This window comes from Rhineura floridana, chromosome 1 (assembly GCF_030035675.1).
Source record: "Rhineura floridana isolate rRhiFlo1 chromosome 1, rRhiFlo1.hap2, whole genome shotgun sequence".
NCBI lineage: Eukaryota > Metazoa > Chordata > Lepidosauria > Squamata > Rhineuridae > Rhineura > Rhineura floridana.
Genome location: NC_084480.1, coordinates 14,270,198 through 14,283,578, shown reverse-complemented (window position 1 = coordinate 14,283,578; position 13,381 = coordinate 14,270,198). Strand labels below are relative to the sequence as shown.

General features: G+C 47.0%; 1 protein-coding gene across 8 annotated transcripts in view; it reads left to right on the top strand.

Annotated features, from left to right (window-relative positions):
* The window catches only part of ZBTB7C (zinc finger and BTB domain containing 7C), a 310,311-nt gene extending 298,630 nt beyond the window's left edge, over nt 1-11,681 (top strand). For all 8 annotated transcript variants that reach the window (XM_061614144.1, XM_061614154.1, XM_061614133.1 and 5 more), the window contains 2 exons: nt 4,399-5,065; nt 7,534-11,681. In XM_061614144.1, the coding sequence (XP_061470128.1) occupies nt 4,399-5,035 (637 nt within the window). In that variant the 3' untranslated portion in view covers nt 5,036-5,065; nt 7,534-11,681. The remainder of the gene's footprint in view (nt 1-4,398; nt 5,066-7,533) is intronic.
* Nucleotides 11,682-13,381: the final 1,700 nt, after the last annotated feature.

The window sequence follows — 13,381 nt, the reverse complement described above, 5'->3', positions numbered from 1 at the left end:
CTGCCGGACAATAGGAGCCTTTGATCTCATTCAGTGGATTCCTTATGGGCGAATGCAATGAGCAAATGCATTTTCTGGCGTTGTTTCAGCTGGATATGGGTGAGGTGTCTCAATCTGTGCTCAAGGTAAGCACCAGCCCTTGGCCACACCCTTAGTACAATGTGCACCAGAAAAATTTAACAAATGGTGAGCCGCCGAAGCAGATGCCGTGCAGACTGGTTGTGTGACAGGGTGAAGTTTGCACAGAGGACAGAGGCAGTCACCATATCCCTCCGCTGTGATCCCGTGACCCCGTTTCTCCGACTGATTTTGTGATGCCGCTGTAAAGACATCCTGTGACTGGTCATTGAAGCGGTGCAGTAAGAGGGGACATGCCTTGAGAAACTGGGATGGTGGGTGGGTGGATGGTCAAGCAACCATGTGGCTGTTGGCCTGAGTCAGTGCTGTCAAGCCAGATGTTGGCATGTTTGGGGAAAGGACCATAGTCCTTCCAGACTGGATTCTTGCACTGCGCTCTACATGTGGCTGCTCTTGAAGGTGACTCGGAAATTTCAACTGGTCCAAAATACAGCGGCCAGATTACTGTCGGGGGTTCCTTTTAGAAGTCACGTAACTCCTGTTTTAAAACAGCTGCATTGGTTGCCAGTTTGTTTCTGGGCCCAGTTCAAGATGCTCATGTTAGTGTTGAAAGCCCTAAATGACTTAGGTCCCAAATACCTGAAAGACAGGCTCCTTCCCTACAGACTGTCTCGGGTGTTGAGATCAGCAGAGGGGGCCCTCTTGGTAGTTCCGCCACCCTTGGAGGTTCGGGGAATGGTGGCCGGGAGAGGGCCTTCTCTGTGGCAGCCCCTAAGCTGTGGAACTCCCTCCCCACCCCCAGGTGTGTCTGGCAACTTCATTGTACCACTTCCACAGAATGCTGAAGACACACCTCTTGACCCTGACATCTGAGCTGTATACTTTTAGGACTCAACCTATTTTCTTCGATGTTGTTTAGGTTGTTTTTAACTGTATTTAATTATGTGTTTTAAAATTGTTGTAACCCGTCCTGGGACCTTTGGGTGAAGGGCGGATGACGATGATGATAATAATAATAGTAGTAGTAGTAATAGTAATAATAATAATAATCAATGGTAGAGCATCTGCTCTGCGTGGACAGAGTCCCAGGTTCAATCCCTGGCATCCCCAAGCAGAGCTCAGAAAGACTCCCATTCTGAAATCCTGGTGAGCCGCTGCCAGTCGATGTAGAGTGCAGCCAATACTGAGCTAGATGGACCTATGGTCTGACTCAGGCCGTGGGCACAGTAGTCACTTCAACTGCCGTGAGAATGGTTTTTCTGGCTGCATTTTGAAGCAACTCAGCCATTGGCTGGACCCACCTCCCTTCCCCACTGCTGACTTCAGACCTTTCAGGACCGACCACAGCAAAACATCGGGCCAATCACTAACTGCCTGAGCCTACAGCAAAGCATTTCCATTGGCCACACCTGGAGGGGCAACAGGTTGATCAACCAATCAGTTCTGAAATCTGTCTGAAGCTGAATTTTTTAAAAAATGCACTGGAGCTGAACTGACCAGGTTTTAGAGTAAAAAGGGGCAGCGTTTGACCAGCGTCGTGTACCCCCATTTTCAGAAAACAGAGTTTGAGACATGCTGGAACTGACACACCAGTAAGTGTCTCTACCCAAAGTATATGGCAGCCTCCTATGTAACTATGTTTGTCAGCCCAAGGTACGTGAACCAGTGCTAGAGATTGCCAAGCACTACCACTGGCTCTTCAGAGCAGCCTCCCTCAACCTGGTGCCTTCCAGATGTTTTGGACTACATCTCCCATCCGCCAGCAAGGCTAATGGCCATGTTGACCAGGGCTGATGGGAATGGTTGCCCAAAACATCTGGAAACCACCAGGTTGGGGGAGGCCACTAGAGTCTCAGTTGGATCTTTAACCTGGAAGGACTGAATTGAGTCACCAGGCGCCACACATGCAATGTGTGCTTGCTACAGGAGTGCTGCAGCTTGCTCCCTTGGGAGCTGGCATTGATTCAGAAAACAGCGAGGCTGTGTGAGACGGTAACCCCAAATTCACACAGTCTCTCTCACGTTAGAGATGAGCTCCTAAGAAGAGCTCTGCAGGATCAGACCAGAGGGCCCATCTCATCCAACCAGGTGCCTCTTGGAATCCCGCAAGCAGGACATAAAGGCAAAAGTCATCTCCAGCTCCTGTAAGTTCTCCAGGGACTGGTATTCAGAGGCAGTCTGCCCCCGATCCTGGTGGTTGCATATAGCCACTGTGGCTAGTAGCCATTGACAGCTTTATCCTCTGTCTCATCAGGACGGATGCAGTTGAACATCTGCCCACAGCTAGGTGGATGGCAAGGTCTGCTGCACAAATTCCAGTTGGGCGTTTAGTAAGATGGAAGAAGGAAAAGGGGAAAGATGACAAGAATTCTCTACCAAACCATGAGAAGAAACTGACGTTTTACATCCCAGAGAGTCATAGTTTCAAAGCACAGATTGCCTTCTGCAGTAAACACACTAAGCCGGCCTGATACAGTCTGCTCAGACCGGCAGCGGCTCACCAAGGTCACTCAGGCATCCCTGGACAACTGCTGAGGCCTCACGTGGCCCACGGTTGACGCCTACCTTGGGGCGTTTTTTGAAAAAAGCAAACCAAGGAATTAACTATTGGCAATGGGTGACTTGCCATCTTTGTTTCAAAAATTGCCCCAGACGGTGAGTCATTCTGGGCCATTGCCATGTGTGTGTGTGTGTGTGTGTGGGGTGGTAAAATAGCTGCTGCCACAGAAACATGGACACTGCCGTTCCATGGGCCCCACTTTTTGTGGAAGTCGTCTTACACACACACCCTTCACAACGCCTCAACTTCTGGGGCATTGCCTGAAGCAAAGATATTTGGTGTATGAAGCTGACCTACTGATTCGTGATGCATGTTGGACTTGTTTTCTGAATGTGACTTTTGATGGTGCTATCAATGAGTGGTTTTATGAATCAGTTAAAAGTCCTGTACATGTACACGATGCTTTCAGCTTGCATTTATTTCCCGCTTTGCCAAAGCTTTCTAGCAGCCCCAGCTTTTTCCCAGCCTTGGGCACTTTTTGGCACATCTCTTTCTCCACATGCAGCACTATGGAACAGGCGATTCCTCGGTGGGCCCAGAGGTATTCCTGTGATGTGGATTTGTGCTGCCACCTGCTGGCTCCAGGAGCTCCCTGCTTGCTTGGTTCTTTGTGTGTTAATCTTTGCACATAGAGAGCTCCAGTTGCAGCATCAAAGATGGTTTCCATGTATCATTGTTTGACTTGCACCTGTAGCTTACCATGAGAAACAGAAGGTGCCCACAATCTCTTTAGCTCTTTGCTGTGGCCTGTCCTCGGGATACAAAAAACAACTCCATTTCCCTGATCCAGTTGCTGCAAGGACTGTTCCCTAATCCCAGTGAATCATAGAGTCATAGAGTTGGAAGGGGCCTTGTAGGCCATCGAGTCCAACCCCCTGCTCACAGCAGGAAATCCACAGCTAGAGCATCTCCCGCAGATCGCTGTCCAGCCTCTGCTTGAAGACATCCAGCGAAGGGGATCCCACCACCTCCCTAGGCAGTCGGTTCCATTGCCAAACCGCCCTTACTGTCAGTGGTTTGTTTGCACACATTAGCGCCCATCTTGAAGAAAGGCTGTGTCAATTTGAAGATGTAGCCCACATTTTATGGCGATTACAATGAAATTCTTTGCTGCTGAATAAATTAAGAACATTAAGTAAGGATAAATAAGTATTGTCCTTATTTATTTATTTTTATTTATTGTATTTGTATACCACCCCATAGCCGAAGCTCTCTTGTCCTTGGTGTGATTAAACTGCCCAGGGATTCTGAAGGTTGGCTAGTCATCTGTTAGAGATGCTTTAAGGTGCATGAATGTGCCTTTGCACATAACATAGTAGCTCCCAATCCATTGTTGTGGCACTGTCCCCATGGCAGAAATCTTGTAACCATGTGAGCAGCACCCACTTGGAGATGCTGGTTTATTCAAACAGCGGCTCCATGTGAGGATGGTTTGACCACAAGTCCAACGGTGGCCCCCTTGCTTTCTCGGGGAGAAAGGGCCACTGCAGTATGTAAACTGACCCTAAAATATATACTTACAGCAGTTTTGCTATAATGGTGCACACTGACAGAAAGTTGGGTATTGTGGCACTAAACAGCTCCCGGTCTAACAGTTTAATTGTGGTATTAATGTTTCTGCACCAGAGCCCTCTTGCATCTGACAAAGTGGACTCTCTGGCCCATGGAACCTAGTCACACAGTACACTTGTTAGCCTTTAGTGTGCTACAAGATTCTTTGGTGTTTTGCGGTAACAGACTGTTGCTTCTCCCTCTTGCAGGCAAGACAAGCTGAAGATCCACATGCGGAAGCACACCGGAGAAAGGCCCTACCTCTGCATCCACTGCAACGCCAAATTCGTCCACAACTATGACCTAAAGAACCACATGCGCATCCACACGGGCATCCGTCCTTACCAGTGCAAGTTCTGCTACAAGAGCTTCACCCGCTCGGATCACCTGCACCGCCATATCAAGCGCCAGAGCTGTCGGATCTCCCGACCTAGGAGGGGGCGCAAGCCGGCCACCTGGAGAGCAGCAAGCTTGTTATTTGCACAGAACGGCCAGCCAGATGACAAAAGCTTCATGATGCCTCCGGCACTAGAAGAGATGAGCAGCCACCTCAGCAGCGCAGCGATGTGCCTTCCAGGCCCCAGCACGAAACATTTTATGGACGGGGCCAAGAGCTCTCTGAATTTGCAAGAGCTAGAGAGCCAGTTTGAGGAAACGCAAATGAAGCTGTTTGGGAGGACACACCTGGACATGGAGCGGAACGGCAGCATCTTTGCCTTTGCGCTGGGCCACAACGACAGCCTCTCTGCACGGCCGTATTTCTCTCTTCCAGACCCCTGGGGTGCAGGGTTCAATGGACTGGCAGGACTCAACCACCTCGCCCCCATTTCTGAAGCTAGCAATTAAGCGCCATCTTCTATCCAATGGATGGTTTTGGTATGTTCCATTTCACATTTACCGGGGCCAGCCCTGGTATGAGGTTGGGTGAGGCAGCCTGTTCAGGCAGCAGGCTTGGGGTGCTATAAAAGGGGCCAATTTGTCCATTAACAACAACAACCAACTTCAAGGACAAGCAAAAATGAGAAATGTGCACTTGCCTTGCTATTGTTGTTGTTATGTAACAGAGGGATACACCTAGGGGCAGGAAAGAAATCTGATTCAGTTCACATTTGAAAGTGAACTTCCCTAACTTGCACTTTCTGGAACACTGTGAAAACCGAATCATAGCCATTTGTTGAAATGTGCACCTCTCCTCACTTTGCAACACAGTTCTCCAGCCATGGAGTGTGTACAAAAATGCAGATACCAAAATGAAAGTGTGCATAAAAATGAATATGTCAGTGACAATAACATACAAATATGCAGCATGTTTGGGGAAATTGCTTTGCAATAATGTGATTAAAATGTAAATGTCCTGCCTTCAAGTCAATTCCGACTTATGGCGACCCTATGAGAAGGGTTTTCATGAGGCCGAGAGGCAGTGACTGGCCCAAGGTCACCCAGTGAGCTTCATGGCCGTGTGGGGATTCGAACCCTGGTCTCCCAGGTCGTAGTCCAACACCTTAACCACTACACCACACTGGCTCTCGATGTGATTACTAGGGAAAATTGCAGACAAAAATTGTACATTAGGAGAAATTCATGCTAAAATGCTGATGAGTTTTCAAGAGCATTTTTTTTAAAAAAAGCCAACGGATGTGGAAATGTGAAAAACCAAATTTAAGATGGGAAAAATGAGAAACTGAGAGAAAATGAAATAGGCGGATTCATCCATCCCTAGGTGCACCACTTTGATTTCGCCCAAAAATGTCTGTGGCCAGTTCTGAGCAAACAGCTTCCTCTGATCCTTTCCTCTTCCCTCCTCTGTTTCTCGTTGCCCCAACACTGCTCTATTTGGACCCAACATACAACGGTATCTCCTGTGTGACCAGCTGCAGCAGAATGTGGATGAGGATGCACATTCGAATCCATATCCAGTAGTTGCGTGTGGCGTTGGGTGAATCTGCCCCATTAAGCTGCAGTGACGCTGGTGCCTGGAGGTGCCCCACCACAAGAGATGCCCCACCACACAGGCCACGCCTGTTTGCACCCCATGGAAGGCAATGCAGGGCTGATGGGGAGCATCCAGAGGCTGGCAGGAAAGGTGGGCTTTGAGGAGGAATTTGAAGGAAAAGAGAGGTGGCACCCTGCAGCATTTCTGGAAAGGAGTTCCAGGCATAAGGCATAGCAAGGGAGGGGCTGAAGAGAGCAGGGAGGGGCCTTTGGGGGGTGGTCAGAACAGGAAAGATGTGGGAGCCAAGGTCACACCTAGAGGGATTTTGGCAGCAGAGTTTTGAATACAGGTGAGATCGTGTAGCTCCTATTTTAATAGCACAGTGGTGCAATCTGAAATGAACAAGGGGCCAGTTTTGAGTTTCATAGGAACTTTTTTTATGGCTCTCTTATTTATTGATGTATTAAAAATACTTCTCAACTGCCATTTATCAGAAGGTTATACAAATGTATGAATAACAGTAACAACAACAACAACAACAACAACAATAATAATAATAATAATCAGCTTTTCCTCCAAGAAGCTCAAGGTGGCACACATGTTTCTCCCCCTCTCTATTTTATCCTCACAACAACCCTGTGAGGTAGGTTTGATTGAGAGGCAGTAACTGGCCCAAGGTCACCCAGTGAGCTTCATGGCCGAGTCAAAATTCGAACCCTGGTCTCCCAGGTCATAGACCAGTGCTACACCACACTAGCTCTCTATAAATACATAGAAATATGATATGGGGAACAAACAGCAATAATAAACAAGACAGAAGGCAACTAGAAACACAAAGCTAAAGAGCAGATAAAACCAGTTCTGACTAAAATATTAATATTCATAATAATCGAAAATGCCTGGGCACCATGCTACATTGGCACCTGATGTGTCCCTTTAGGGTGGGGAATGCATTCTACTACTGAAAACACCCTCTCATAAAGAAGGTAGCTGGAGAAGGGCCTCTCCAGATGGTCTTATGAAATGGGCAGGCTAGGTTAGGAAGAAAGTTTTCCAACAGGTATCGGGGTTGCAGGCTGTTCAGGACTTTAAAGGTAAGCACCAGGTCCTTAAATTGGACTTGGAAGCAAATAAACAGCCGATGTACTTCTTCCAAGACATGTGTAATATGTACCAGTCAAAATTTTGGCATTCAAATTCTTGACTCACTGAAGCTTTCAGGTCATCTTTAAGGGCCACTCCATCAACAGTGCATTACAGTAATCCAGCTGGGAGGTTACCAGGAAGCTTGAATCACCCCTTTCTGAGTTCAGCCTTCCTCCCAATAATAGTGGCGTATGGGGCCATGGTTTTTGCAAGTGATGCTTTCCCGCAAGTGAAATCGCCCTGATGATTCTTTTTCTGTCCATAGGTCTCCTACAGCACTGCTTTGCTCCCTCTGATGAAGGGACCTTATAAGGATCAAAGACTTTTTTTTCTTCCTGAAAGACTGTGTGGAAAATTAAGTCACCCCCACAACATGCCTGACTTCAAAATCCACCAAAAGACATCGCTTCTTTGCATCAGTGTGGGGAAGAACAGGACCTTTCAAGAACAGCATCAGACTATTTTTGTTTTTAAATGTACAGACGTCTTTCTGAGCTACTGTTTTGCATATCATGGCTTCCTTCAGGTTTTGGGGGGTTATTTGGGTGGGTGCTTTTTGAGGGGGGGATCCTACGATTTGGAGTCCTTGTAAAATATCCAAAGATTCTGAGTACTGTATAATCTACAAGAACTTGAAGAAAAAGGGACATTTTTTTTGTTATGTTTCCTGTTGTTGGGACGGGATGTTGTCAGGAGACGTGGGAGATCCTTTGGAATTTTTCTATTTATAACTATTTTTATGTGATTGCTTTATGTAAAGAGGAAAAAAGGAAAAAAATACATGTAAAACAGATTTGCCTTAGATAATCAAGGGACAATCACCCTTAACTTTTGTGGAAGTTCTAGATTTTTGTTTGAAAAGACACTTTTATGTATTTATTAAGCAGTATTAACTGATTATTTTGATTAAATTATTGGCAACATGCAGGGTTTTTCAAATGCACATTAGTAAAACATTGGGAAGGAAACGGCTGCTTCACACATTACCTGGGTTTTTTCCAGGTGTACACTCAACAGGCAACCACAGCCAACCGGGGCTTTCTGACAAGTGTACTTCTGTAATGTGTGTGTTTGTGAGCATGTGTATCGCATTCACACGTTATACTGTGAGGTATATATTTAAAACATCTTAAGTGTACACCTAAGAAATGTAATGTGTGAAAAGGCACTAACAATGTTTCAAAATTTAAACCAGCCTTCCCTACTCTGGTGCCCCTCAGAAGTTCTGGATTACAGCTCCCAGCAGTCCGAGGCAGCATGGCTAGGGCTGATGGGAAGTGTAGTCGAAAACATCTGGAGGACAGTGCACCAGGCTTTCAAGGACTGGTTTAAACCCATCTGTCTACATTCAATGCCATTCTGTTTGACTGAGGGACCTACAAATTGACCCTCTTCCGCAAGGCCTTTTTAAATGTGACTTTGCACCTTATTAGACTTCTTGATTGTTAAAGGGAACAGTGAATGCAGATTGTGTTGCTGTTGTTGACAAGTTAAGGTTGATTGCCCCTGGATGATCTCATTTGGGTTATATGTTAACTGGCTCATAGCTGGGTTCATTTTCTGGTGGAAAGAAAATTACAGACCTTAACGATCTTGCAGCTTCTTGACATTTCACTGGAATTCTGTCAATACAGTTGCCAGATTTGGGAGGGGGGAATACTCCATACTGGGTTGTCCTGTCCGTGGCTAGTTGTCTCCTGTGATCAAACATGTGTAGAATTTTCCCATGGCATCTGGTATCTAGTTTCCTACAAAGTTCTGCTTTCCGTTGTTTTATTTCTCTTTGTTTTTTCAATGCACACTTCCAGGCCCTATTGCAGACATGGGGAACCTTTGGCCCTCCAGATGTTGCTGAGCTACAACTCCCACCATTTCTGGCCATTGGCCATGTTTGCCGAGGCTGATGGGAGTAGTAGTTCAGCAACCCCTGGAGGGCCAAAGGTTCCCCATCCTTGTCCTAGATCACGAATGGGAAGCCTGGGGCTCTCCCAGTGTTGTTGGATTCCATCAGCCCCAGCCAGCATGGCTGGTTGGTCAGAGATGAGGGGAATTGTAGGCCAGCAACATCTGGAAAGCCACAGGTTCCCAGCCTCTGTCCTAGATGAAAATCCAGAAGACTCTAGGAACAGGGAGCATGGTGACCCTTACCTGTGTTCCCACACTCTGAGGATAACATCTGAACTAGCTCATCAGATCTGCTATTATTTTTGTGGAACACATCCAGTGCCAAGCTGGAAATTGCCAGACCGTTCTAATAAAAGTCTCCACTGTCAGGGAGGTAATAGATCTCCTGTCCAAACTCCAGAAGAGAACTTAATTGTGCTTCTTTCCACTGAAACCAGTTGGCATCAGCACCATCAAATCTCTGATGGATTCTGGAGTCTGCTTTGTGTGGTTAACTGCCTTTACTTCATTTGTTCTAGTCATATCAACCTGCTTAGAACCCTGTTTGCCCATCATGTACCTTGTTACCTGATATCCTGGAGCATATTATTCCCTTGGCAAACCAACAAATTCTGAGATACCAGTTGCTTAACACTGCAGGAGGGGAGAGTGCTGTGCTCAGGTCCTGCTTTTGGGCTTCCCGTGGGCATCTGGTTGACCACTGTGAGAACAGGATGCTGGACTTGGTGGGCCACTGGCTTGATCTAGCAGGCTCTTCTTATGTTCTTATGAGATGCAAATGTCTGGTCCAGAATAAAACTGACATACTGAGCAGAGTTTTCTGCAGAAGAATCATAACTGGATAAAGTGTTCTGATTTGTTCCATTTATCCAGAGCACAGAATTGAAAGGATGGGTGTCTCTCTCTCTGTTTTGCAGAATATTAATAGCACTAGTTATCCCTTATTGAATTCCTTGCAATGTGCAGGATGATTGTTCTGATGCAGAGGCTTCCCCAAGGAGACTGATTCTGATCAAGCAGAATATGAGGCAGAATCCAACAGGCCACTATCCAACATAGTTAAGCTTGCTAAAACCCATTGAAATCAATGATAAATGTGGTAAATGTTGATCGAGCTCTTACTCCTGAGTAAGAACTGGCGCAGAAGTGATGATTGGGGCATGTCTAAATGGACCATCACAGACAGAACACCACAGGATGAACTGTCCTATCAGTTCACAACACCTCCTCCAACACATGCCTTTCAGTGGTGTAAGTTCACACATTCAACTAGCGGTCTTAAAAGTGCAGTCATCAAGTCTGGGGGAGGAGGAAGCAAGTAATGGGGTACGCTTGTGTGAAGCACAGATTGCAGGAAGCCATGCTGGCTGAGGCTTGGGAGTTGGAGTCCAAAATATCTGGAGGGTGCCAGGTTGGTGAAGGCTGGTGTATGCTATGATTCCACGAGAGTGCTGAAAGAGAGGAGCAACAGCAGAGTGTAGTATTGGGCCCAGAATTCAGCTGCCCTGGAATCTCAGCTTTTATTTTCAAAGCAAGTTTCCAGCCCTGTGTGAAGTCTTGCTAGGAAGTCTTAAGGGCAACACCTGCTGACATTTCAGAAGCCAGAAGAAATATTTCCAGTGGGGCAGGGTTTCAGGGCTCACCATAGCACTCTCCTCTGACCAGCAAAACCAGAATTAAATGTGCAGAACAGTAGGGGAGCAGGAACCTTGCAGAATAAAAAATGCAAAAAAATAAAATAAAAATCAGAGAAATGGATGCAGTATTGCTCAGTCTGCATAATTTATGCAGGCACAGAACCCAGCAGAATACTGGGGAGCAGATTGCTTGGGATTTTGGATTGCTTGGGATTTTGTTTGTGAAAGTAACCATTAAGTATGCCCAGCCCTGACTATGGGTCTGATCCTTTCATGACCCTTGCAATGTGGTTGCTGCTTCCATATGATTGGGGTGCGTACACACCATACATTTAAAGCACATGGCTTCCCTGAAAGAATTCATCATGGAGTTACAGTTCACAGCACCTTTCACAAACTACAGCTCCCAGGATTCTTTGAGGGGAAATCACGTGCTAATAACACACCACTGTTGCTTGACATGGGGAAATATGGGGTGGATGGCAGGCATTCTTATGCCTGAGCCACATGCTTCCTTGGGGTCCCTAACCGTGGCATCTGCCCTGCTTCAAAGGTTATCAGTGTGCTTCCGACCATGGGGCAGAGGCAATTATTCTGCAAAGGTAAGGCAAAATTTTGCCTTTTGTCAAGCCACCATCTGGCACAGATGTTCAAAGACTCCCGTCTTGAGAATGAAGACAGAGCAGTGAGCAGTCCGTGCAAACATGTCGAGCAAATGCTTCAGTGGCACTAGTTGCTGCACAGCAATAGATGACCAGACTCCTTCCTTTTGACTGTTGTTTGGGGTGGGGTGGGCAGAAAATAAATGGCAACTCCCATCAGTTGAGAAGGCCCCAGTCCTGCTGTAAACATACCTATTGCACAGTTTTAATCCGTGGACAAAATAAAATACTATCTGAAATCAACCAATGTCTTAAGCTTCTTAGATTCAGGGGTAGGGGGAGTCAGCTCATCCTTCCTGCATCCATCTCTTCAGACTTCCATCACCATAACTTTCCAAAGATCCCTGTCCTGTCCATGCTCACTATGAAATAACCCCCAGAACATACTCCTAGTAACTATCCATAGGACAATAGCCCTAAGCATTTTTATGCTGCTGCCTCTCTGTCCTTGACTATGGATTGGCTTATATCCACAGTGATCTGAGACTAGGAGCCACTTACTCTTCTGATGTGTGTATGAAAAGACCCCCCCCCCCGCATGGCATAAGGACATTCCTTCTGATGTCACTGCAGAGAAAATGTGACTTGGCCATCTCTCTTGTTTCCCTTGATGCCATTTCCCTTGTCTTCCTAGGGTGGCTAGGTTGCAATCGAGAGAATAAGCTTTTCAAATGTCCTGATCAAGCAGGAACTGCAGTTACTCCCAACCATCTTCCTGCCAATCTATCAGCTAGGCCTCTCCATCTAGCTTATCCTACCCTTTCTCCAAACAGCCCCCACTTTTATCCACAACACCACTCTTCTTCAACCTTGGGTCCCCAGATGTTGTTGGACTACTGCTCCCATCATCCCCAGGCGGCATGGTCAATGGTCAGGGATGATGGAAGCTGTAGTCCATCAACATCTGGGGAACCCAAGGTTGAAGAACGCTGCTCAAAACAACCCTGTGAGTTAGGCTGAGAGGTAATGACTGGTCTGGTAAGCTTTGTGGCTAACTGGGTTTGCTTCCCCCTGACACTCTAACTGATGGGTAGACAACATTTTCTTTCTGTCAAGGGCCACATTCCCTCAGGGGAAGTCTATGGGGACCAGGGCCAAAAATGAGAGGGCCACCATGTTTCTCTCTTTCTGTCACCCTCCTCACTTTCTGCCATCCCCTTCCCTCTCTCTGACACCCCCATCTCTCCCTTCTTCTGGTCGCCTAGGGAGTGTCAGAGGAGGGGTGCTTTCTCTTGTCAAGAGGTCTGAACTGGTTGCTTGCAGAGGGCTTTTGAAACAAGGCCAATAGCTATTTGAAATTACACCAAAGGCCACTTGTGTCCCTGGGGCTACAGATGGCCTATTCCCCCTGCTCTAACCAGTGCACTGGGCTCTCTCTTTCGTCTGCCCTCTCCAGAGCTAGGAGGGTTCTGTGTTTACCATGCTGTCTGGCCCCTTTTGCCGCCTCCTTCTCTCACTGCTATGCTGCTGCTGTCTCTAGCTGACAGGGACAGTCTCTCCCTCTTTTATAGAATCACCGTTCTTCTGCATGGGGCAGAAGGTCACAGGAAGAGCTGTGCAAGAGCTGAGCAATGGCATCATGCCGTGTCTTCTGAAATTCTGCCTTCCACACGTCTATGAAAGGTTGGCACCTACCTTGGCTCCCTCTGCAAGATGCAAAGAAATGGGGGCTGGGCTTAGCTTGAGCAAGCCGAGGTCAAAAGAACACATGCATTGCAAAGGAACTCGTGTGATTGCACAGGCCTGGTAATGGGGGGGGATGGGCCAAGGTGGCAAGGATGCCTGGAGGATGGAAGAGGTGATCAGGCTAGAAAATCCTCAGATTTTAGAGGATTTATAGAGCCTTATAGGGGTCTAGAAGGCCATCGAGTCCAACCCCCTGCTCAGTGCAAGAATCCAAATATACCTG